Source organism: Mobula birostris, chromosome 10 (assembly GCF_030028105.1).
Source record: "Mobula birostris isolate sMobBir1 chromosome 10, sMobBir1.hap1, whole genome shotgun sequence".
Taxonomy (NCBI): Eukaryota; Metazoa; Chordata; class Chondrichthyes; order Myliobatiformes; family Myliobatidae; genus Mobula; species Mobula birostris.
The window spans coordinates 8,947,092-8,974,711 of record NC_092379.1 but is presented as its reverse complement, the minus strand read 5'-3'; the positions used below and the strand labels follow the sequence as shown (position 1 = coordinate 8,974,711).

At 46.3% G+C, this 27,620-nt stretch overlaps 1 protein-coding gene across 2 annotated transcripts in view; it reads right to left on the bottom strand.

Moving 5' to 3' along the window:
• Nucleotides 1-27,620, bottom strand: part of LOC140203799 (spectrin beta chain, non-erythrocytic 1) — a 202,318-nt gene that overhangs the window by 106,508 nt on the left and 68,190 nt on the right. The window contains exons 8-10 of one of the 2 annotated variants that reach the window (XM_072269878.1): nucleotides 23,963-24,053; nucleotides 22,727-22,774; nucleotides 14,127-14,273 (exon numbers count right to left, since the gene is read on the bottom strand). In XM_072269878.1, the coding sequence (XP_072125979.1) occupies nucleotides 14,127-14,273; nucleotides 22,727-22,774; nucleotides 23,963-24,053 (286 nt within the window). The remainder of the gene's footprint in view (nucleotides 1-14,126; nucleotides 14,274-22,726; nucleotides 22,775-23,962; nucleotides 24,054-27,620) is intronic. The other variant, XM_072269879.1, reaches the window with a different exon arrangement.

Here is a 27,620-nt window from a genome sequence, read left to right as displayed (position 1 = left end):
AACAAACTTCCTCTCTCTTCATTTTTAGTAATTGTTCATTCTTATCAGTCTCATTATAAAACTGGACATTTGGTTCCCATGTTGAGTGATTCTTGTGTATTTTCTGACTCAAGCACAAAACTGACTACAAACAGAACTCATTCATTATCCAGGGATGGGCAATATTACAAGTTTTGTTATGTAATGTATACAGCATGGAAAATCGTCTCTCATACAGTACTGTGCAAAAGCCTTAGATATATATTAGATATATATAGTGCACAGTACGATAGTAATTTTATGTATTGCACTGTACTGCTGCTGCTGCCAAAAAAAAAACACAAATTTCATGACATATGCGAGTGATAATAAACCTGCTCTGATTTGGGTCTCCATTGTGGAATGAGGGTGGGAAGGGGACAGGGAGAGGGGAATCGTGGGTGGAAAAAGGGGAAGGGAGAGGGGAGGGGGCGGGAAGCACCAGAGAGACACTCTGTAATGATCAAACAAACAATTGTTTGGAATCAAATCACTTTGCCTCGTATCTCAGGGGTGGGTGTGTCTGTACCACCACACCACACCCAGCCCCAACACCCGCCCCCCACCTCTGGCACTCCTTCTCTGCCACCTGTCCTACACCCCCCACCCTCACCATTCCCAACATCTATTGTTCCTGTTATATTTACAAACTCGCTCGCCATTCCATATTGGCAAATACAGTACTGTGCAAAAGTCTTAGAAGTCCTAGCCCTATTTAAAACTTCTGCACAGGACTGTGCATCTGCACTCAGTGGCCACTATATTAGGTACTAACCATCAAAGTAGGGAAGAAATTTGATCTAAGTGACTTTGACCATGGAATCATTGTTGGTGCCAGATGGGGTGGTTTGAGTACGTATTTCAGAAACTGCTGCTCTCCTGGGATTTTCACACATAACAGTCTCTAGAGTTTACAGGGAATGCAGAACAACCAGTAAGCAGCAGTTCTGTTGATGAAAATGTCTTGTTAATGGAAGAGGTCAGAGGACAATGCCCAGACTGGTTCAAGCTGACAGGAAGGTGAAAGTAACTCAAATAACCATGTGTTACAGTGTGCACAGAGAAGCATGTCAATGCAGGACACATCAAACATTGAAGTGGATGGGCTACAGCAGAAGACCATGAACAGTATACATTTACTTTTTAAAAAAACTGAGAACGGCAATAAACAGAACCCTAAAGTAACTGCATATCAAAAACAACCTAAAGAGGGGAGATTCTGAATCTCCAATTAACCCAGATCTCAGTAAACCAGGATCACTAACTAATCATCATCATCATTATGTGACGTGTCATATGACATGGCAATCATGGTCCCACGACCATGATTGTTCTTGGTAAATTCTACAGAAGTGGTTTCCCATTGCCTTCCTCTGGGCAGTGACTTTACAAGATGGTTGATCCCCAGACTTTATGAATACCTTTCAGAGATTGTCTACTAACTAATCAGGAGCTTAAATAACACCAGTATCTTGAACATAAGAAACCTAGAAAAAACAAACAGACCAGAAACCTCCAAATAACCTTAACCTAGATAATCAGAATCCAAGTACTCAGCATTCACAGTAGGACACAAGCTAACAATTAATAAAAATAAATCTTGATGAGGAGAATCTCGATTGCCAAATAATCCAGAAACCTTGGTAACCAGGTCCCATATAAGTTCAAGAGTCAAGATTGTTTAATGTAATTTCCAGTACACAAGTGTAAAGGAAAATGAAATGACGTTAACTCTGGACCTAATGCAGCACAAAAAACACAAGATAAAAACACAATAAAAAAAACCACAATCAATAAATTAAATTAAATTAAAGGCATCCGTTAGTCTTGCAAGACCATGGATCTGCACCTGGAAAGTCTTCACTCTTCAGGGCACAGGCCTGGGTAAGGTTGTATGGAAGACCAGCAGTTGCCCATGCTGCAAGTCTCCCCTCTCCACTACACCGATGTTGTCCAAGGGAAGGGCATTAGGACCCATACAGCTTGGCACCAGTGTCGTCGCAGAGCAATGTGTGGTTAAGTGCCTTGCTCAAGGACACAACATGTTGCCTCGGCTGGGGCTTGAATTCACGACCTTCAGGTCGTTAGTCCAATGCCTTAACCACTTGGCCACATGCCCACACAATCAATAAAAATATGTAAAATAACATATATACATAGATCAGGGCTTCCTAACATTTTTATGCCCTGGATCCCTACCATAAACTGAGGGGTGAGTGAACCCCAGGTTGGGAACCTGACATAGATTGATTGTATGTCCATAAAGTGATGCTAGGCACTGGAGTGCCTGTACTCTCTGACAGGAAACAACAAAAATGTAGTGGTGGTGGAGGGTGTGGTAGGGTTAATTAGTGGAGGTGCTGATCAGCTTGGGAAATGATTAGGGAATGATTTCTCCTTCTGGGTGGCAGACATCCACCCCCACTTCCTCTATTCCCCACTCTGACTTGTCAGTTCTTTTCACCTGCCTATCATTCCTCCCTGGGGAAATTTCCCTCCTTCCCTTTCTCCTACCATCCATCTCCTCCATCAGATTCTTTTTTCTCCAGCCCTTGACCTTACCCATCCACCTGGCTTCACCTATTCTAACCTCTTTCTCACAGCACCCCCCCTACCTTTGTATTCTGGCATCTTCCTTCTTTCTCAGTCCTGAAGAAGAGCATCGGCCCAAACTTAAGACTGCTTCCTCTTTTCCATAGATGCTGCCTGACCTGCTGAGCTCTTGTGTGTGTAACTCTGGACCTCTAGCATCTACAGACTTTATTGTGTTCGTGCTTGGGGAAAGTAAATGTCTTTTTGAGTCTGGTGGTCCTGACGTGGATGCTGTGGAACCTGCTCCCTGATAGGAGAGGGATTCGACACGATGTAACCAAATAGGACAAGACAGGAGACAATAATTTGCCTGTAGGTCAACTATGCAGTCATTGAAAAATGACATCATGACATTTCACAAAAGACGTGCACCATTATCACTGACAGATATGGACAGCATGACCAGGGACTTCTGGATCGCAAGAGATATTGAGAGTTAGATAAAGAAAAAACAAGCATATGGTACGTGCACTGAATTGACAACAGGGAGGTTAGAAAGCCCAAGTGATGCTTAAAAAATGCAAACTTCTCTTAAACGTTGCACCATTTCTGTTGACAACCTGCTCCACCCAGCCTATTGTTATGCCATGGACCCCTACCATTAACTGAGGGGATCCGTGGACCCCAGGTTAGGAACACCTACTCTAAGTGAATGGGCTTCCCCTCAGGTTCCCATAAAATATTTCACCTTTCACCCTAAATCTGTGAATCTTAATGGTAGGCTCACCCACCTCAGGGGCAAAACTCCTGCATATATTTACCCTACGATACCCATCATAATTTTGTAAGTTCTGCTCTCATCCTCCCACGGTCTGGGGAAGAAAGTCCTAACCTTTTCAACCTTTCCCTATTGGAGTCTTTGGGATCAAATCAAGGTGGTGAATTGGATCCTAAGTGAGTTGGGTTGATGAATCAGAGGGTGACCTTGGACGGTTGACTTAGTGATTGGAAGCCTGTGACCAGTGGTGTATACAGGAATTGGTGCAGAGAGTCTTTAAATGTCACAACCACGGACACTCACAGTTCAGCAAATGTACCCGTGAATATGCACATTCCAGCGAATTAGTGCTTCATTAAGGCGGCTTTAACCCCCTCCTTTTCGTTGTAGTCTTGTCGAGACTTGAGCAAAGCAGGGCAACGCTACGCTCCACGCTTACCTTCGTCCTTGTCTGAGAGAGAGGACTGCCGTTCCAACTAACGCTGAAAAGGAGCGGTGTCCGGTTTATCATTTAGATATTGCTTTCAGCCGCGGTGTTGACATTTAACTTTCAGTTTGAGAGGTTTCTCTTTTGGCCAAGAGTGTATTGTTTCCTTTCCCAAGAAATTCTGCAAAGTTCACAGTAAAGTCAACCTGCTTCAGTGTCTCTCTTTCTCCGTACTTGGGCCATATCTGAATATTCTGATACTATATCGTATTATGATTTGGAGATGAATAAATGCCTGCGGATGACATAAAAATTGGCAGTGGTGTTGCCAGTGAGTCAGATGGTGATAGGATGTTTCTGATCAATTCATAAAAAGGGAATATCAATGGCAGATGGAATTTAATCCTGATAAGTGCAAGGTGATGCATTTGAGAAGGACTAATAAATCTTAGGACATTAGGGCCATCTATAAATTTATCAATGACTCAACGACTGTTGGCAGAATTTCAGATGGTGACAAGGTGGTGCACAGGAATGAGACAGATCAGCTGGTTGAGTGATGTCACAACAACCTTACACCCAGCGCCAGTAAGGCCGTGGAATCGATTGTGGACTTCAGGAAGGGGAAGCTGGATGAACACACACCAGTCCTCACTGAGGGCTCAGCAGATGCAAAAGTCCCAGGGTGTCAACATCTCTGAGGATCTATTCTGGGCCCAACATGCTGACGCAATGACAAAAGGGGATGCCACCGGCTATATTTCATTAGGAGTTTGAGGAGATTTGGTATGTCGCTAAAGACTCTTGCAAATTTCTACAGATGTACCCTGGAGAGCATTCTAACTAGCTACGTCACTCTCTGGTACGCAAGCAACAATTCAGAGGATCAGAAAGACCTGTAGAGGCGTATAACAGCCAGCTCCATCATGCACCCAAAACGTATCCAAAAGACAATGCATCAAGAAGGCAGTATCCGTCATTAAGGATTCCCATCAACCAGAACATGTCCTCTGCTCAATCCTACCATCAGGGAGGAAGTACAGGAGTCTGAGAGCACACACTCAATGTATTCAGAACAGATTTTTCCTTCCATCATCAGACTTCTGAATGGTCCATGAACCCACTAACACTGCTTCACTATTTTTGTTCTCTTTTAGCCTGACTTTTTTTGATATACATTTCTCATTGTAAATGTTGGTATTTTATGCATTGCAATGTAAAGGCATCCGTTAGCCTTGCGAGACCATGGATCTGCGCCTGGAAAGTCTTCACTCTCCAGGGCGCAGGCCTGGGCGAGGTTGTATGGAAGACCAGCAGTTGCCCATGCTGCAAGTCTCCCCTCTCCACGACACCAATGTTGTCCAAGGGAAGGGCATTAGGACCCATACAGCTTGGCACCAGTGTCGTCGCAGAGCAATGTGTGGTTAAGTGCCTTGCTCAAGGACATAACACGTTCCCTCGGCTGGGGCTCGAACTCACGACCTTCAGGTCGCTAGTCCAATGCCTTAACCACCTGGCCACACGCCCACACACTGCAATGTGCTACTGATGCAAAATAACAAATTTCACAACAATATGTCAGCAATAATAAATCGAATTCTGGCCCCGGGGATCTGAGGAACAGAACCTTGAGGCTCAAATTGTTGATGACAGCATGAGTAGTGAAGGAGTTGGAAGAAGGCACATGGGATGCTTGCCACCGTTAGTCAGGCGACTGAATACAAGAGCAGGCTGAACATTATACTCATGCAAAATTATGAGGGGTACAGATCGGGTAAATACAAGCAATCTTCTTCCACTGAGGTTGGGTGGGACTACAACTGGAGGTCATGGGTTAAGGGTGAAAGGTGGAACGTTTAAGGGGAGCATGAGGGGAAATTTCTTCACTCAGAGGGTCATGAGAGGGTGGAACGAACTGCCAGCACAAGTGGTACATGCTACTTTACGAGAAGTTTGAATAGGTACATGGATGGGAGATGGATGGGAGAGGTATGGAGGGCTATGGTCATGGTGCAGGGCAATGAGAATAGACAGTTTAAATGGTTCAGCACGGATTAGATGGGACGAAGGGCCTGTTTCTGTGTTGATTAAAACGCATTGGTTGGCTTATGCTGAAGTGTTGTGTATAACTGTAATCGTCCCACTTTATGAAAAGCATAATTACACTGGAGAGCTTACACAGGACATCGGTCAAGTTGTTACATGGGATATTACCAAGAGAGACCAGATGGGCTGGGTTTGTTTGCAGAAAGAGATAGAGATGATAAGGGGCCAAGAGAGTGTAGAAACGATGAAACTTTTACCCAAATCCAGGCACCTGAAACTGGATGACATAGGTTCAGGATGAGGGCAAGAGGCCTCGAGGCCTGTGATTGGAATCCGGAGCCTGCTCCCTGTACGGATGATGAAGGCAGAGACTCTCACAGCACTGAAGAAAAATCTGGATGAGCACTTAATTTGCCAAGGCAAAGACAGCTACAGACCAAGTATTGGTGAATGGGATGAGTGCTAATGGACACTTGGTGTTCACTCTGGGTGTAATGGGCTGAAGGGCCTGTGTCTGGACTGTATGACATCATGACTAACTTGTTCATGAGCGACAAAGCCATAGAAAACTACAGCACAGAAACAGGCCTTTTGGCCCATCCAGTCCATGCCAGACCCTTTAAAACCCCATCGACCTGCCCCCAGGTCATAACCCTCCATAACCCAACCAATCATGTACCTGTCCAAACTTCTCTTAAATGTCGAAATCGAGCTCGCATTCACCACTTGTGCTAGCAGCTCATTCCACACTCTCACCGTCCCCGAAGAGAAGTTTCCCCTCATGTTCCCCTTAAACTTTTCACCTTTCACCCTTAACCCACGGCCTCTAGTTGTAGGCCCACCCAACCTCAGTAGAAAAAGTTTGCTTGTATTTTCCCTATCTACACTCCTCACAATTCTGTATACCTCTATCAAATCTTCTACGCTCCAGGGAATAAAAACACGACCTGAAATAAACTAGAAACCTTAAAATGAGTCAGGAGCTTCAGAATAAACCACAGCTTCTAAATAAGGGAAAGACCAAACAATGTAGTTTCACAAATAACTATGGCCCAAATAAATGCAATCTAATCAAAAAGGAAAAAGATCAGCTTTGTTTGCCACATATACATCAAAACACGCAGTGAAATGTGTCATAAGTTGTGTCAACAACTAACACATTGCAAGGATTGTGCTGGAGTTGCCAGGCCTCTGGCGCCAACAGAGCATGGCCACAACTCAGTAATCCTTAGTGACCTGCAAGTCTTTGGAATGTGGGAGGAAAGCAGAGCACACGGAGGAAATCCACTCGGTCACGGAGAGAATGCACGAATCTGTTACAGGCAAAGGCAGGAACTGAACCCAGACTGGTGATCGTTGGAGCCATAAAACACAGCACTAACCGCTACAGTACCCTAACTAGAACCTGAGCCACGGAGACCTCTCCAATAAACAGAAGCTCAGTCACCTGGAAACCAAGTAAACAAGATCCCCTAAATATCAACAGAATCAGAATTAGATTCAGGTTTAATATCACCAACATATGTTATGAAATTTGTTCACTTTGTGGCAGCAGTGCAATTCAATGCATAATAATGGAGAGAAAAACTGAATTTAAAAATATATATAATAGCTGAACTAAATAACTGGTGCAAAAATAGAAATCAAAAAGTAGTGAGGTAGTGTTCACAGGTTCAATGGCCATTTAGAAATCAGACGGCAGAGGGGAAGAAGTTGTTCCTGAATTGCTGAGGTTTCTGTCCCTCTTTCCTGATGGTCACAATGAGAAGGCGGCTCGTCTTGGGTAATGAAGGTCCTTTATGATGGACACCGCCTTGTTGATGCCTGGCTCCTTGAAGAAATCCCAAATGAAAAGGCATCAAAAGATTACACAAAACCCTATTAAGGTGATGACGAATCAGTATATAGGAAGGAGACTGAAAATCTAGCTGAGTGGTGACATAACAACAGTCAGCAAGGCCAAGGAGCTGATTATTGACTTCAGGAGGAGGAAACCGAGGTCCATTTGCCAGCCCTCATCAGAGGATCAGAGGCAGAGAGGGTCAGCAACTTTAAATTCCTCTGTGTTATTATTTAGGAGGACTTGTCCTAGGCCCAGCACGCAGGTGCGATTACGCAGAAAGCAAGGCAATGCCTCTACCTCCTTAGGAGGATGCGGAGATTCAGCACGACTTCTAAAACTGACAGACCTTGACAGATGTGTGGTGAAGGGTATATTGATTGGCTGCATCACAGCCTGGTATGGAAACACCAGTTCCCTTGAATGGAAAATCTTACAAAAAGTAGTGGAATTGGCCCAGTCCATCACAGGTAAAGACCTCCCCACCATTGAGCACATTCACATAAAACACTGTAACGGGAAAACAGCATCCATCACCGAAGGACCCTCATCACCCAGTACATGCTCTCTTCTCGCTCCTGCCATCATAAGAACATAAGAACATAGGAGCAGGAGTCGGCCATCCAGCCCATTGACCCTGTTCCGCCATTCAATAAGATCATGGCTGATCTGGCCAGGGACTCATCTCTGCCTCCCTGCCTTTTCCCATAACCCTGAATTCCCCAACTATGAAAACATCCATCCAACCTTCTCTTAAATATATTTACTGAGATAACCTCCACTGCTTCATGGGCAGAGAATTCCACAGATTCACCACCCTCTAGGAAAAACAATTTCTCCTCACCTCCATCCTATATCTACTCACCCGAATCTTGAGGCTATGTCCCCTAGTGCTCGTCTCACCCACCAGTGGAAACAACTTTCCTGTCTCTATCTTAACTATCCCTTTCATGATTTTATATGTTTCTAGAAGATCTCCACTCATTGTTCTGAATTCCAGTGAGTACAGTCCCAGGCGACTCAATCTCTCCTCATAGTCTAACCCCCTCATTTCTGGAGTCAACCTGATGAACCTCCTCTGCACCACCTCCAAAGCCAGTATATTCTTCCTCAAGTAAGGAGACCAGACCTGCACGCAGTACTCCAGGTGCGGCCTCACCAGTACCCTGAACAGTTGCAGCATAACCTCCCTGCTCTTAAATTCAATCCCTCTAGCAATGAAGGCCAACGTTTCGTTTGCCTTCTTGATAACCTGCAGAAACTTGCAAATCAACCTTTTCTGATTCATGCACGAGCACTCCCAAGTCTCTCTGCACAGCAGCATGCTGCAATTTTTTTAGCATTTAAATAATAATCTGCTCTTCCATTTTTCCTTCCAGAGTGGTTGACCTCGCATTTACCAACATTGTACTCCATCTGCCAGAGCCTTGCCCACTCACTTAACCTAGCTATATGAGGGGTGATTGATAAGTTCATGGACGAAGGTAGAAGGAGATCATTTCAGAAAACCTAGCACATTTATTTTTCCTACATTTACACACTTAGTCCAGCGGTCGTGGAGCATACGGACCCCTTCTTTGTAGAAGTTGGCATCTTGGACCTCCAGCAGTGGTCCACAGCAGGGGTGATTGATAAGTTTGTGGCCTAAGGTAGAAGGAGATGAGTTACTAACTTCAAACTTTCTGCATTTTCACTCAGAGAGTTGAACTGCATGTGCATGTAACGAGAGCGGTATAACTCATCTCCTTCTACCCTAGGCCATGAACTTATCAATCACCCCTGCTCTGGACCATTTGGAGGTCCAAGATGCTCTAGTTACATGCACGTGCAGTTCAAATCTTTGAGTGATAATGCAGAAAGTTTGAAGTTAATAACTCATTTCCTTCTACCTTAGGCCACAAACTTATCAATCACCCCTGCTGTGGACCACTTCTACAAAGAAGGGACCCATATGCTCCACGACCGCTGGACTGTGTAAATGTAGGAGGGGACTATGTTGAAAAATAAATGTGCTAGGTTTTCTAAAACTGACACCTTGTACCTTGGGCCACGAACTTATCAATCACCCTTCATATCTCTCTGCAGACTCTCAGGAAGAAGGCAAGCCAGAACTCTCAAGAACAAAAGTCATAACGTTGGTGAGGCCACACTCATAGTATTGTGTACACTTTCGTTCGTCATGTATTCAGAAATATGCTATTAAACCAGAAAGAGTGCAGAAAAAACGTGACCCAGATTTTGCTTGGACTTTGGGACCTGAATTACAAGGTATCGATACAACAGGGCCAGGGTCTTAGCGTGAGGAACAACCAGATGTTTGGACTATTTAAACGCTGGGCCGGATGGATTGAAAAGACAGGGTGATGCCACCAGAGGCAAGGATCGGGGCCGGTTCCCATTACCGTTCCGCGACAGTTACTCCATTCTCCACTGCAGTGAGGCTGAATTGTGGGCCTGCTCTGGCAGCTCTAGGCTTCATGTCTGTGGACTCACTTTTGTTGTGAATGCTGTTGACTGTGCAATTTGTGGGGTTTTTTTTCCCTCTCTCTGCCCACTGGGTGTTTGCAAGTCTGTTTTTTTTAAAAATGAGGTCTTTTGAATTACTTGCTCTGCGGCTGCCTGTAAGCAGACAAATCTCAAGGCTGTATGATGTACACATATTTTGATAATAAACGTACTTTGAAGTTGTGCAGACTAGAACTTTATTCTCTATAACGCAGACACTGAGCAGAGACCTGATTGCAGTACAGATTATCACCAAGGCCATTGATGGAAGAGAAGGTAAATTGTCATTTTCCTAGGGAAGGGGGTGTTAGAAGCAAGAGGGCATCAGAGGCGCAGGGGTTCCCAACCTGGGGTCTACGGAGTCCTTGCTACTTGGTATTGGTATGGAAAAAGTTGGGAACACTTCCCCCCCCACCGCTCCCCAGAGCTGAGAGATTTATACGAGACATCAAGGGCGGCTCCTTCAAGCAGAGAGCTGTGTGCATTTGGAACGAGCTTGCCAGAAGTAGTGGCTGAGGCAGACACATTAGCAAAATGTAAAAGCCATCTCGGTTAGTAGATAGAGAGGAGAGGTTAGACGGTTCTGTGCCAAATGAGGGCAGATGGGACCAGCTCACCAGGCAACACAGTCATCATGAACAAGGCAGACAGAAGGACCCGTTTCCCATCTGTTGTATGATTCCAAGACAGAGCCCAAATAAACAACAAATTCACCCAATACATTTCCCTCCGCCATTTTCATCCCTAAAGCATTACCTAAGAAACACCCAAATCCCAAAGAACTTTAATTCATCATAACCCAGTCTATACAAATACCCCAGACTTTAAACAACCAATTTCCGGGCATAAGCCAGGACCTCCATAATTAAAATAATTCTGGATGCCAATTAACGCACACACAACCTATGAATTCCAGAAAACAGTCTAATAAATCACATAAGTTCAAAGTAAATTTTATTATCAGTGTTTATACAGTATACGTCACCACATACAACCCTGAGAATCATTTTCCTGCAGGCATACTCAGCAAATCTATAGCATAGTAACTACAGTGAGATTAAGTGCAGCATAGAAGACAACAAACTGCAAATGCAAATATAAATAAATAGCAATAAGCATGAAATATCAAGATAAAGATTCATTAGAGATCATCGAATGTAGGAACATCTCAATGGATGAGTGCAGTTATCCACTTTTGTTCAAGAGCCTGATGTTTGAGGAGTAGAAACCAGTCTTGAAGCTGGTGGTGTGAGTCCTGAGGTTCTTGTACCTTCTACGTGATGGGGGCAGTGAGAAAAGAGCATGGCCTGGGTGGTGAGGATCTCTGATGAATGATGCTGCCTTCCCTGCGACAGTGTTTCCTGCAGATATGCTCAATGGTTGAGAGGGCTTTACCCATGATAGACTGGGCCAAATCCATTACCTTTTGTAGGATTTTCCCATCAAAGGCATTGGTGTTTCCATACCAGGCTGTAATCCAAGAATCAGCTGCAAACCCATCTAAGTATCTCCAAATATCACAGGATACCAAAGAATTCAGGAAACCCATGAATCAGAGGAAAACACTAGAATCTAAAAATGAGAATCCAGATCCCCACCATTGAGCACATCTGCATGAAACACTGTCATAGGAAAGCAGCATCCATCATCTAGGAGCACAATCACCCAGACTACAGTTCATGCCTTCTTCTCACTGCTGCCATCAGGAAGAAAGTTCAGGAGCCTCAGAACTCACACCACCAGGTTCAGGCACAGTTACTACACCTCAGTGATCAGACTCTTGAAACAAAGGAGACAACTTATCCTGTTCTGACATCCAATGGACTCACTTTCAAGGACGCTTTATCTCATGTTCTTATTTATTATTATTTCTCTCTTTTTGTATTTGCACAGTTTGTTGTTTGCTGCACTCTAGTTGAATGCCTAAGTTGTTGTGGTCTCTCATTGATTGTGTTATGGTTATAAAATGAACCTCAAGGTTGTATGTGGTAACTTATATGCACTTTTAATAAATTTATTTTGAACTTTAATAACCAAAAGATAAACAACATACTTCAATAGGATTGAATCCAATATAACCAGATACTTAGAAAATGGAACATGAGTAGAGCATAGGAACAAGCCATGCAGCCCACAGTGTTGTACCAAACCAGCTAAAAATCAAATCAAAAACACTTAAACACTAATCCCTCCTACTAGTAGGCAGCCATCGATCCGAAGGGATCACGGGTTTGCACCTCTGGTGGACTGTGTCCTCTCCAGGGTGCAAGCCTGGGCAGTAAGATTTGAAGAATTGTTTGATGACCATGCAGCGGACTCCCCCTCTCCACGTCACTGATGTAGTCGAAAGGAAGGGCAAGCACCCATACAGCTCGAGCCAGTATCATCGCAGAGGTTGCCAGAGTGAAGTTGTAAACAACATCAAGCTGCCTCAGGGACCTTGTCTCCAGATTTCTTCCTCAGGGTTTACTCCCAAAGCCTTTCCCACTGGCGAGTATGGCCACAAGGCAGCGGAGGTTTAAAATCAGAGTTTTCCTTCTCCTAGGCGGGCTGCCATCCAAGGCTGACGAGCCCCACCTGCTCCTACCTACACCATGTCCATATCCCTCCGTCCTCCTTATATCCATGTGCCAATCTAACCATTAAAACAGTGACCCGTACAGGGATCAAACCCGCGACCCTGGCATCATCAGCACCACACTCTCACCAGCTGAACTCACTGCAAAACCTCCCTACCTAAAGCAAGATCCCAAGTAATAACTCAATGTAATAGGGGACCTACAACATCTCAGAATCAAATCACTGGCATATGTCGTAAAATTTGTCAACTTAGCGGCAGCAGTACAGTGAAATACATGATAACATAGAAAAAAATAAATCAATTACAGTAAATATATGTATATTAAATAGTTAATTTATAAATATTGAGGTAGTGTGTATGGATTCAATGTCCATTTAGAAATCGTATGGTAGAAGGGAAGAAGCTGTTCCTGAATCGCTGAGTGGGTGACTTCAGGCTTCTGTACCTCCTTCCTGACGGTGGAAGTTTTCGAGTGTTTCAGGTTAAGAAATCAAATATAGCCCCTCCCATAAACTTGCCCCTAACCAAAATAAACTACGACCTTCCTATGCACGTTTTCTAAATAAACTAAATTAACAACGATAATCGCGTAAACCAGAATGTAAAGAACTCGTGCTTTCATCAGTAACCACAAATAAATCAGACCGCAGGTCACATCCCCTGAGTATAACAAAAGTAATCCAGATATTGCAAATACAAATCAGGATCACAAAATAATTCTGGTCCCCTCAACAAGATCAACCTAGAAACCGGAATGCGGGTAATCCGAAACCGTCACAAATAATTCAGCCACAGGCTGCCAAATAACGCAACCTCGCCATTCGAGAAGTTAAATAACCCAGGTCCCCAAATAAACAGGTGACCTGAAGAAAGTCAGGACGGGACTGAAGCAAATAACCCGGACCCTGATATAAACCAAGGTCCCGAGAAACAAAATACCTGCTTAAAAGTAAGTCAGTTACTCAAATGATAGGGCAGCCGAAATAGAACTCATAATATCCATCACTACTTTGTTGACCAGAGTCCCAGTCCCCACATCTTCTAGACCAGCGGTTCCCGACCTTTTTAAGCCATGGACCTATACCTGTTAACTGAGGAGCCCATGGACCCCAGGGTGGGAACCCCGGATCGAGACCCTTAAATCCGGGTTCCAGCTTATCCAGATCACCGGAGTGTCAATGTTATACCCCACCCCCCCCAAAATTTCTCACACTCTCGAATGGCTGAGTTGCCGCACATGAGGATTTAAAAATACTTGGAAAGCAAATTGAACAGACAATAACACAGAGGAAGTTTCAAAGGTGAGTTGGGCTTCATGCGACACTCTCGCTCTCTCACACACACCCACCCATCTCCCCCACCCGGTCTCCGCCGTGCCCCCTGCCCTCCCCTCGCTTACCTTCTCGATTTTAGCCAGCCATTCCCGGTTCAGTACCAGCTCTGACATAAACGCCTGGTGCTTCAGCCATTTTTTGTGCAGTTTCTGAGCATCATCGTGTGACGTGTTCCGGACTGTCAGCATCTTCTCATTAATCCACTCTGCCAACTGCAAGTGAGAGAGAAAACCGTGAGCTCCCCCACCCCCCAAAACACACACACTGCATCCTGGGTTGCTGGAGCTTGGAGTGCTGCAGTTCCCCCCTCCTCCTCCTCCTCCCACCCGCTCCCCAGCCCGCCCCAGCCTCCTTGACTGACCTCAGCACATTCGTTCAGTGTGCAATGCTGCAGTCTCTGCCTACATCCTGCACACACACACACACGTCACTGAGTGCTGCGCTTGACAATGCTGCAGCAGGCGCCGACAGTAGCGGCCCCAGCCAGCGCCGGCCGCCTGCTCAGTCCTCAGCCCAGAGTGGCTGGGACGAACAGGCTTGCTTGGTAAGGAAGCGGTCTTTAGAGATGCGTTGGAACAAAGGGAGGGGCGCGCCTTGCTAGGGAAATCAAGCTTCAAGGCTGCGGCGAAGGGGAGGTGCTGACAAGCTGATCAAAATAGAAACAGGCACACTTCACGCAGCAGGGCGGCGGGAACACCTGGACTGTCAGGGTGCCCGCTGATGGCAGCCCGGCAACAACGTGACTCATCCAACCAAATCCGAGACACTATCTACCAAACCACAGGCACCACAGCATCGTGCCATTGACCTCACCCTTCAAACATGGTACGCTCCTCAACAGCTCAGAACATGACCTGATGACTTCAGCCTATACATCTGCCACCAACACACACAGTCCATTACCTATTAGAGCTAGGGCTTTACTCTTTGAAGAGAAGGAGGATGAGAGGAGACATGATGGAGGTGTACAAGATAATAACAGGAATAGATAGAGTGGATAGCCAGCGCCTCTTCCCGAGGGCACCACTTCTCAATACAAGAGGACATGGCTTTAAGGTAAGGGGTGGGAAGTTCAAGGGGGATATTAGAGGAAGGTTTTTTACTCAGAGAGTGGTTGGTGCGTGGAATGCACTGCCTGAGTCAGTGGTGGAGGCAGATACACTAGTGAAGTTTAAGAGACGACTAGACAGGTATACGGAGGAATCTAAGGTGGGGGCTTATATGGGAGGCAGGGTTTGAGGGTTGGCACAACATTGTGGGCCAAAGGGCCTGTGCTGTGCTGTACTGTTCTATGTTCTAGATTAGATTCAGCTTTATTGACATTGTGCCGAGTACAGATACAAAGCCAATGAAATGCATTTAGCATCTGACCAGAAATGCAAAGAATAGTGTTATTTACAAAATAACTGCGAATAAAAAAAGTGCTACACCACACAAATATAAAAGTACTGAGACAGTACAATACGGATGCAATACTGCTTAGCGCTGTGATGTGAGGTTCAGCAGGGTCACAACCTCAGGGAAGAAGCTCTTCCTGTGCCTGCTGGTGCGGGAGCGGAGGCTCCTGTAGCACCTACCGGATGGGAGGAGAGTAAAAAGTCCATGGTTGGGGTGAGATGCATCCCTGATAATGCTCTTTGCCCTGCCCAGGCAGCGTTTACGGTAGATGTTCTCAATGGTGGGCAATTGGGTGCCGATAATCCTATGTAACACCTCCAGGCACTGGAGGAGCACAAGCTGTTTGCCAACCAGCAACCAATGCAGGCATCCGACCGACTGCAAAGTAAATCCTAACAACCAAGCAAAACACACAAAATGCCAGCGGAACTCAGCAGGCCAGGCAGCATCTCTGGAAAAGAGTAAACGGTCGACGTTTTGGGCCGAGACCCTTCCTCAGGACTGGAGGGTGGGAGGGGGAGAAAAATGAGCAAGAAGGTGGGTTGGGGAGGAGAGGAAGAAGTACAAGGAGCTAGGTGATAGGTGGAACTGGGAGAGAGGGAGCAGGTGAAGGGGGAGCTAGGAAGTTGATAGTGAAAGTGATACTGGGTTGGAGAAAGGGAAATCTGATAGGAGAGGACAGAAGGCCATGGAAGAAAGAGAAGGGGGAGGAGCTCCAGAGGGAGGTGATGGGCAGGTAAGGAGATAAGGTGAGAGAGGGAAACTGGAACGGGAATTACCAGAAGTTTAAGAAATCAGAACCAGAACTACGAGGTAGTGGCTCTCCTGCGCTCCTGTGTCACCCTCCTCTTTCCCAATATTACTGCTCTTCTCTGCTTGAGATGTGCAAAGCCCCTTCTCATGAAACCATGCCTCCAAGTGCTAGATACACCCACTGGGGAAATGTCCTCAAGGCATCTCAGAGTCTTGGGGTTCAATACGATCACCTCAGATTCTTTTGTGCTTCATCAGCCTGTGCAACCTTACCCTGTGGTGCTCACCCTCAAGATATAGGAGCAGAATAGGCCATTTGGCCCATCAACTCTGCTCCACCATTTCATCACATCTGATCCATTCCCCTCTCAGCCTTCTGCCCATATCCCTTCATGCCCTGACTAATCAAGAATCTATCAACCTCAGCCTCATATATACCCAATGACTCAGCCTCCACATCCGCCCGAGGCAAGGAATTCCGCAAATTCATCACCCTCCGTTTCCGGTAACAGAGGAACCCCTACACTGTGCTCCTTCCCTACTGAGCCCTTCCGGTGGCCGCACCAAGATTCAGTGCATTCCTCAGCACGTTTTCCTGCGCTCTGGAATGTGTCAGTCCATAAAACCATGAGGTACAGGAGCAGAATTAGGCCATTTGGTCCATCAAGTCTTGACCACACCAAGCTTGAGTGCTTCCAAGTCCCTCAGCACACACTCGGGCATTCTGGAATGTGCCAGTCAGCATCATTCCTCCACGGGAATCCCACTGTGCTGGTAGACTGACAAATTTCCAGCAGACCGAAGGGCATTTTTCACTGAGTTGATGATCTACCAGCAGTACTAGGTGTCCGTGTGCAGGTGTGTGTGTCTGTCCATCCCCAGGAACAGCCCGTCAAGTACAAGATAGATCCCCAAACCACAAAACATGATCCAGCCACCATTGAGCACATCCTATAACATGCTCCGTGACTACTGAGTGAGCCCCAACAATCAATGATAAGCACATTCAACGTGCATCCCACCAATACTGAAACAAATTTAGTGCAGAATATATTTGATCAAGTGATGCAGAAGTGTGTAACATCGCGGTGTGGAGGGGTGTGGGGGGGTGTGAGTGAGGGGGTGTGTGTGTGAGGGGTGTGTGTGTGAGGGGTGTGTGTGTGAGGGGTGTGTGTGGGGTGTGTAGGGGGGTGTGTAGGGGGGTGTGTAGGGGGGTGTGTAGGGGGGTGTGGGGGAGAGGGTGTGTGTGTGAGTGGGGGTGTGAGGGATGTGTGTGGGGAGGTTGTGGGGGGGGTTGTGGGGGGGGTGTATGAGGGGGGTGTGGGGGCGTGGGAGGGGGGCGAGGGGGGGGCGTGAGGGGGGTTGTGTGTGATGGGAGGGGGAGAGGGAGAGAGAGAGAAAAAGAGAAAAAAGAGATAGAGAAATTCGTGTTTCTGCTGGTGCAAGTGGGGTAGTGGGAGAGGGCCAATGCTTCTGCTGCTCTTTATGCATGGGGGAAGGGAGGGATTTGGGGTTCTGATGTTACTATTATTCATTATTTGAGGTTTCACATTCTGTGGATGTCTCTGTGAAGAGTGATAACTTCAGGTTGCATAGATTCTCTGATATTAAATTGAACCATTTGATTTGAAGAACACAGCCGGGAGCAATGAAAGTAAACATCCGTGTGCCACCAGTCATAAGCCAGTGACACAGAGAGACATCCTGGCTGCCACAGGCTTTCTGTAACCATCATGGTTATCCTAGTAATTAGGATAACAAGACACCCACACAAAATGCTGGAGAAACTCAGCAGGTCAGGCAGCAGCTATGTAGGGCAATGAACCAGTAAACATTTTAGGGCGGCACCCTTCATCAGGACTGGAAAAGTAAGGGGTGAAAGCCAGAATAAGAAGGTTGGGGAGGGCAAGGTGTACAAGCTGGGAGGTGATAGGTGAGATCAGGTGAGGGGTAAAGTGGGTGGGTGGGAGCAGGGAAATGAACATGCATTGATTATAAGGGGATAAAGATGCCCCCAGTTGTTGCATTTTACTGAGTCTTAAATTTATAATCCAACTCTTTGCCACCCCATGTTCTACTGCACCTACCAGGTATCAAACCTGGATGTTGCAGCAGTGTTATACAATGATAGAGCTGAGCAGATCAGAACTCTGCCCTCACGTTGAACAACTGTCTCAGTGACAGACAGTGACTCATCTGTGTTCACCAAGAGTAAACCCCACCAATGTACGGTGACTAATCACCACCACCTTCCTTCTGGCCCGACAAGTTCCCCCTCACCATCACTCTCCTCCGTCTGGCAGAACTGGTCCTCATCCTCAACAACTTTTCCTTCAGCTCCTCCCACTTTTCTCCACACTCGAGGAGAAGCCGCGGGCGCCCACATGGGCCCAACTACGCATGTCTTTTTGTTGCCTCTGCAGAACAGTCCATGTTCCTACCTCTTCCTTCCTCTGCCACAGTGACGACTAGATCGGTGCTGCTTCATGCATCCGTGCTGAAATCATCAATTTCAACTTCCACCCTGAGCTTAAATTCACTTGGTCCACTTCTGAAACCCTCCTTACCCTTCCTCGATTTCTCTGTCTCCATCTCTGGAGACAAACTGTCTACTGTCATCTTTTCCAAACTTACTGGTTCCTACGGTTATCTCTACTATACCTCTTCCCACCCTATCTCCTGTAAAAATACTATTCCCTTTTTCAGTTGCTTTGTCTCTGCTGCATCTGTTCCTAGGATGTGGATTTCCTTCCCAGGACATCAGAGATGTCCTCCTTTTTCAAAGTACAGGTTTTCCCTTCCACCACCATTGATGCTGTCCTCAGCATCATCTCATCCCATTTCTCAAACATCCATCCGCACTCACACCATCTTCCCGCCACCTTAACAGTGATAAGAGTTCATCTTGTCCTTCCCTAATACCCAATGAGCATCTGCATCCAACACATCATTCCCCACAACCGCAATCTCAAAGGGATCCTACCACTAAATATATCTTTACCTCCCCCCTCTGCTTTCTGCAGGGATCGCTCCCGCCATTCCTCTTGTCCATTCATTCCTCCCCACTCATCTCCCTCATGGCCAAAGTTTTAACTTGCCCGTTCATGTCCATCACAGGCCCCAAACAGTCCTTCCGGGCGAGGCAATGCTTCACCCGCAAACCTGCTAGGGTCGCCTATTGTATCTGGTGTTCCCAATGTAAGTGAGACCCAAGTGAGACCTGTCATAAATTGGGGGTCTGCTTCGTCGAGCACCTCCACTCCATTCACCTAAACTGGAGCTTTCTGGTGGACAAACATTGTAGTTCCCATTCCGACATGTCGGAACACGGCCTTCTCTTGTGCCACGAAGGGTGGAGGAACAACACCTTATATTCCGTTTGGGTAGACTCCAACCTGATTGCACGAATATCGATTTCTCCTTCCAGTAAAGTAAATTTACCTCCCCCTTTCCTCTTTTTCCATTCCCCCTATTCTGGCCTGTTACCTCTTCTTACCCTCCTATTACCCCTCCCGCGCCCCCCCCCCCCCCGTGTCCCCATCTCCTTCTCTTTCTCCCATGGTCCTCTCTCCTCTCCTATCAGATTCCTTCTTCTCCAGCCCTTTACCTTTCCTGCCCACTTGGCTTCACCTATTACCTTCTACCTCAACCTTTTTATTCTGGCATCTTCCCCCTTCCTTTCCAGTCCTGCAGGAGGGTCTCAGCCCAAAACCACAACAGTTTATTCATTTCCGTAGATGCTGCCTGACCTGCTGAGTTCCTCTAGGATTTTGTGGGTGTTGTTGTGTTCACCTATGCTGCACCCCAGTGATGTACAATGACCAATCTGTGTTCACCAGTTTAGCACCATAATGTACAGCAATTGCTCAGATTTCAGTAATACTCTCCTTAGTATTACAGATCGACAGACTATGGTGGTTCCTTAAAATTGAGAGGTGGAATTGGATGTGGTACATTTGGATTTTCAAGATCTGACTAAGCTACTGCACAGGAGGTAGGTTAACAAATTAAAGCCAATGCAGCTACGGACGGTGAGCTGGGGTGAAGTGAGAACTGACAGAAAGAAAAGAGTGTGAACAAATTGATCCGTGAAGTCACAGTGTGAGCAGAGCATAGAAACAGTCCCTACAGATCATCTACACCAAGTATCATGACTATCTAATCCCATTTGCCTGAATTAATCCCATATCCCTCTGTGCCATGCTCAGTCACGCACCTGTCCAAATGCCTCTTCCGTATTGTTATTGTACCTGCCACAGTCCATTCTGGATATCAACTACTCTTTGTGAGAAAAAAAAATTACCACTCAGATCCCCTTGAGTCTCACTTTAAACCTGTGCCCTATAGCTTCAGGCGACCTAACCGTGAGAAATAGATACCAGCAATTGATCCGAGGATCCGTCGGATTGACAGGCGGTGATTTGTAGGGCACTGCAGGCCAGTAGTTATTGACAAGCTAACTCAAGAGGTGGCTGAGGATCATATATCCAAGTCTGCTAATAATACAAATCGAGATGACATTTTGAGTCGGGTGGAAGATGTAATGTAGATTCAAGGAGATATGAACAGTGGATGAGAACGTGGTAGATTTAATATAGTGGAGAAAAAAATGTGTGGTTGCAAACACACACACACACACAAAATGCTGGAGGGACTCATCAGGTCAGGCAGCATCTATGGAAATGACATTTCGGGCCGAGACCCTTCTTCAGGACTGAGAAGGGAGAGGGAAGATGCCAAAATAAAAAGGAACAGGAAGGGGAAGGGGAAAAAGGTGATAGGTGAAGCCAGGTGGGTGGGAAAGACAAACGGCTGGAGAGGAAGGAATCTGTCAGGATATTCCTCCTGTTTTCACTACTGTTAGTCATGCAAGTCCCAGGCAGAGACTCGGGAATACTGTCGCAGTCAGATGTAGAAAGACATTTCATTGCTGTTTCCGTCACAGCCTTGTTTTACCAGGCGGGGTCACTAGTCCTGTAAGAGCAGTGGAGTCTGTCCTCTACCCTTTGACCTGTTTGGCATGGGTGACCTGACCAAGAGCCAAAGCATAAAGCCCTGGACTCCAGCCTACGTAGCTCTCTGGGTCATTCAGCTACACAAGCCTCGAAACCCGACAAGGCTGTGCTTCCCTTAGACTAAAACTTGGGAAATTGTTATAGGTCATATATGCATGGAGGACATTTCCCTTGGCAAAAGCTTCAGCGTCTAAGGACCGAGTCTCAGCATAAGGCTAGGCTCTTTAGGACAGAGAAGTACAGAAATTTCTTCATGCAGAGGGTGGTGGAGATTAATCTGTCACTGTAAACATTGGCGTACGGCTCTGGTGAGGAGATCCGTGTGTCTGTACAACACTGGAGTAACGTATAGACCAGGCAGGTCTGTCAATGCACATTCAGGTACAATCCCGACTGGGAGGTAGGTTAACGTACACTATCAGTACTCATGGTTATGGGTCTTACATTGTATAATACTGGTAGTGGTGGTGGGTCTGTCACTGTGTAACACTGTGATGCTGTGCTAGTCGGGGCAGGTCTATCAGCCCATCACACTGGAGTATAGCAGGGGTGGCTGTGGAACTGTCACTGCAATAGACTAGAGTATGGTATCACAAACAAGAGAAATTTTGTAGATGCTGGAAATCCACAGCAACACACAGAAAATGTTGCAGGAACTCAGCAGGCCAGGCACACACCTATGGAAAAGAGTAAACAGTTGACGTTCTGGACTGAGACCCTTCTTTACGGCTAAAAAGGGAGAGAAGTCAGAGTAAGAAGATGGGGGGAGGGGAGGAAGAAGTACAAGGTGGTAGGCGATAGGTGAAATTGGGAGAGGTGGAGGGGTGAAGTAAAGAGCTGGGAAGTTGACTGGTGAAAGAGATAAAGGGCTGGAGAAAGGTGAATCTAGTAGGAGAGGGCAGAAGTCTATGGAAGGGGGAGGAGCACCAGATGGGCAAGTAAGGAGTTAAGGTGAGAGGGGCAAACAGGAATGGGGAATGATGGGGGGTGGGTGGAGGCGCAACTACCGGAAGTTCAAGAAATCGATGTTCACGCCATCAGGTTGGAGGCTACCCAGACGGAACATGAGGTGTTGCTCCTCCAACCTGAGAGTGGCCTCATTGTGGTGGTAGAAGAGGCCATGGACTGACATGTCAGAATGGGAAGGGGAAGTAGGATTGAAGTGGGCAGCCACCAAGAGATCCTGCTTTTTGAGGAAGTCGGAGCGAAGGAGCTCGGTGGAGAAGTTTCCCAATCTACGTTGTACAGTATTGTACATACAATCGTACTGTCCTGGTGGTTGTAGGAATATCACTGTATCACACTGGGCTACCGTACTGACAGGTGTAGACATCACAATGTCGAACAGGGATATAGTACCTGGTGATGGGTCAGGTTTGTTATTGTATAATACTGCATCGACGGCCACACTGTTAAATCGGGGTATTTATTTTCAATGTTCCCTCACTGTACAGCGTTGGTGCAGAGAACTGATGCCCCAGAGTTATCACTCTAACTACCTTGGATATAATGGAGGTTGTCCGTTGGGTCCGACAATGACAGAAAACCTGTATGGGAGAGTATGGATGAATGATAATTAAAGTTGATATGACTGAATTTAATATGATTTGAAAAGCCACTGCACTGGGACAGTTCCACTCTCTCGACCTCAGGAGTCTGGGTCCAGCGGTACGAGCAAACGTCACAAACTGGGGTCTTTCTTGGTTGTAGTAGATGACCATGATGTCTTCTGTGCCTTGCCATGCCTTTTGGGGTACAGTACCAGTGGGGCAGGTTTGTCAGTGTACAACACTGGGGTACAGTACCAGTGGGGACAGGTGAGTCACTGTATTACACCAGGGTATGGTACTGGTGGGGACAGGTCTGTCACTATGTAACAACGGGGTACAGTACTGGTGGGGACAGGTGAGTCACTGTATTACACCAGGGTATGGTACTGGTGGGGACAGGTCTGTCACTATGTAACAACGGGGTACAGTACTGGTGGGGACAGGTCTTCCACTGTACAAAACAGGTACAGTACTGGTGGGGAAGGGTCTGTCACTGTATAACACTGGGGTAAGGTACCGGTGGGGACGGGCCTGTCACTGCACAACACTGGGATACGGTACCAGTGGGGACGGGTCTGTCACTGTATAACACTGGGGTACAGTACCAATGGGCACAGGTCTGTCATCATATAACACCGGGACACACTGCCAGTGGGGACGAGTCTGTCACTATATAACACCAGGGTACAGTACCAATGGGGACAGGTCTGCCACTCTATAACACTGGCGTACAATGTGGTGAGAATAGTCTATCACTAGGGTACAGTGCTAGCGGGAATGGATCTGTCATTGTATAACACTGGGGTACAGTCGTGCAGACTGTTTTGGGGACTATAACGAAGGGGGGCAACATTCAGTATGGGATTGGACCCGAGTTCCCTGGAACTGTGAGGGAGAAGCTTAACCTGCAATCCCTGTATGTCTACCAGCCTGGTGTTAACTTCATGCTGACTGTATCCCTCCAGACGGAGGGACACTTTTCATTCACTGATGTCTCTGTTGTATCACTCATGGCTGCTCTGACATTAATACGCCTGTACAATCAAATGGCAAATATTCCAACTCTTACCAGAGGGTAATAGCTACAAATAGCAAATCAATCAATGGCATTCCACAGCCAACAATTCAACCCTTGGCCTCCACTCCATCTTCCTCGGACCCTCAAAAGAATATCTTGGCACTGACCTCGTGACAGCTCTGAAGGAACCGCAGAAGCTCCCATTGGTCGCATAGCCGCACCAACCACTCATGGGCAAGCTTATAGTTGTTTTGACTCCTGTAAACAAGGTGGAAACTGTTAATCCTGCTCCGACACAAGGCAGCAGACTGCAACAGAGTGGCTAGCGCAATGCGTTACACTACCAGCGATGTAGGTTCAATTCCTACCACTGCCTGAGGTGTCGGTATGTTCTCGCCGTTACCATATGTGTTTCCTCTGGGAGTTCTGGTTTCCTCCCACATCCCAAAGTCATATGGGTTAGTAAGTTAATTGGGAACAGGCTCATTGGGCCAAAAGTGCCTGTTGTTGGCTATGAAGGAATTAAAATAGAGAAGTAAACATCAAAATCAAATGAGGTAAGTAGACAATCAGACTGTCCTTGTTCTTGCCATGTGGTTAAAAGACTGGAGGCTGCCATTTTGTGAAGCTGCTCTGTAGCCTCCATTTTGTGAGTTGTCTTCTGAATGGGTTTTGCTCAGGAATAGCAAAAGTGCTTTAAAGTGGACACAATAATGATCCTGATAATCTGCTGAACTAGAGAAAATTTCCAAATAAGAAGTTATTTGTGAGGTGTTTCTCGGTAAGATGGAATATACAGGTTGATAATTAGAGAAGTCTGAGTCAGAAATGAGTAACTAAAGCCAGGTAATTATAATTTTCCAAAAGGAACTACAAACTGATTATAATGACTGGCTGCATCACAGCCTGGTATGGAAACACCAATTCCTTTGAATGAAAAATCCTACAAAAGGTAATGGATACAGTCCAGTCCATCACTGGTAAAGATCTGCCCACCACTGTGTACGTCTACATGAAGCGTTGTCGCAGGAAAGCAGCATCCATTATCAGGGACCCCCACCACCCAAGACATGCTTTCTTCTTACTGCTGCCATCAGGAAGAAAGTACAGGAACCTCAAGACTCACACCACCAGACTCAGGAACAGTCATTACCTCTCAACCATCAGGCTCTTGAATCAGAGGGGACAACTTCACTCAACCTCACTCACCCCATCGCTGAACTGTTCCCAGAAACCACAGACTCACTTTTAAGGACCCTTCATCTCATCTTCTCGATATTTATTGCTTATTTATTTGTTATTATTACTTATTTTTTTCATTCTTTTTTGTATTTGCTGTCTTTTTCACACTGGTTGTTCACGCTGGTGGTGCAGCCTTTCACTGAGTCTATTATGCTTATTGGTTTTATCGAGTATGCCCGCAAGAAAATGATTCTCAGTGTTGTACATGGTGACATACATGTACTTAAATCATACATTCCCTTTGAACCGCTCTGTGGTCTGCTCTGATTCAGAACAAAGCGATATTAGTTACAAGAGGAAAATCACAGCAGTCAGGTCTTTGGCACTGAGACAGATGGGAATGTGGAAGAAGAGACGCGCTGTGGAAATGGGGGATTCGTTAGTTAGGGGAACAGACAGGAGATTCTGTGGGCAGGAATGAGATTCCACAATAGTATGTTGTCTCCTGGGTGCCAGGATCAGGGACATCTCGGACTGAGTCCTCAGTATTCTCAACTGGGAAGGTGAGCAGCCAGAGGTCGTAGTCTACGTTGGCACCAATGACGTGAGTAGGATCAGTGACGAGCTTCTGCATAGGGAGTTCAGGTGCTAAGTTAAAAGGCACCTCCAGCGTTGCGATCTCTGGATTGCTACCCATACCACATGCTAGTGAGGCCAGAACTAGGAAGATCATGCAGTTTAACACATGGCAAAGGAGTTGGTGCAGGAGGGAGGGCATAAGATTTTTGGATCACTGGGCTCCCTTCCAGGGAAGGTGGGCCCTTTTGCTCCTGAGCTGGAGGGGGACAAATATCCTAGTGGGAAGGTTTGTTAATGCTGCACGGTGGGGTTTAAACTAGAGTTGCAGGGGGAACCAGAATGCCAGAACTGTTAGAGGAGAGGTTGGAGAAAAAGACGTTGGTAAAACCTCAGACAAAGTCAGGAATCAAAAGGTTGAACATGGTGCAACTAGTGTCCTGAGCAGCATACGTTTCAATGCAACAAGTATCGTAGGAAAGGCAGATAAGCTGTGGGCATGGATCAACACCTGGAATTATGACATTGCAGCCATTAGCGAGACATGACTGCACAAGGGGCAGGGCTAGCAGCTCAATATTTTGGGGTTCTGTTGTTTTTGACATGAAGAGCTGGAGGGATTAAAGGAGGAAGGGTGGTGTTACTTGTCAGGGAAAATGTTACGGCAGGCTCTATCAAGCCAGACCGGAGAACTCAGCTACTAAGACATTATAGATGGAACTGAGGAATAGGAAAGGTATAACCACATTAATGAGGCTATATTATAAACCACCCAACAGTCCTCGGGATTTAGAGGAACAAATTTGTAAAGAGTTCACAGACTGTTGCAAGAAACGTCAGGTTGTTATAGTAGGTGATTTTAACTTTCCACATATTGACTGGGAGTCCCATATTGTAAAAGGACTAGAAGGGATTCCAGTGGCCAAATCAGCAGTGAGTGAAGCACACAGCAAGGAGGTTACTCGCAGGTCAGCGGCGCTCGTTTAAAAGGAAAGCTTCACGGGCAATCTGCTTCATTGCAGCTGCCCAATCAGCATCGGGAGCAGCACAAAGAGGAGTAAATAAAAGTACAGAAGGGACACGCGGAGTGGCCATTGTGGGAGTGGGCCAGTGATAAGAGTGGGAAGTATCAGGCATTGGCTCAAAGAGGCTTTGGCTTGGAAGAGGCGTCAACTCTGAGTAAATTGTCTGGGTAAGTTTCTGTTAAGTTTCCTTTTTTTTTCTTACTGTGTCTGGGGTACTTAGTATAGTTTAAATTGTCTTTGTGAGTTGCCAGATGTTGGAGTGAAGTGCATCCAGCTGCAGTTCCTTGAGGATCATGTTAGGGATTGGAAGCAGCAGCTGGATGACCTTCGGCTTGTACGGGAAAGTGAGGAGGTCATCATTCAGAGTTGCAGGGAAATAGTCACCAATAAGTTGCAGGATGCGGGCAACTGAGTGACTGACAGAAGAAAAAATGGGAAGATGCAAAGCACTCCAGCGTGTGGTAAAAACCGCCCAGTAGATTATCGGCACCCAACTGTCCACCATTGAGAACATCTACCATAAACGCTGCCTGGGCAGGGCGAAAAGCATTATCAGGGATGCATCGCACCCAAACCATGGACTTTTTACTCTCCTCCCATCCGGTACTCTCCTCCCAAAACTGCAGCCAGTAGGGTGAGCATCAATGCATTAGTAATGCAGAATCAAAAACAGTAGCAAATACAGTACTCAAAGAGTTATATATCAATGCACAGAGTATAAGAAATAAGGGGATGATCTCGTTGCAATATTACAGATTGCCAGGTATGATGTTGTGGCCATCACCGAATCATGGCTGAAGAATGGTTGTAGTTGGGAACTGAATGTCCGAGGTTACATGTTGTATTGCAGCAGTAGGAAGATAGGCAGAAGGCGTGGCTTGGCTCTGCTGGTAAAGAATGGCATCAAATCATTAGAAAGATGTGACATAGGATTGGAAGATGTTGAATCTTTGTGGGTCGAGTTAAGAAACTGCAATGGTAAAAGGATGCCAGTTATATACAGGCCTCCAAACAGTAGCTGGGATGTGGACTACAAATTACA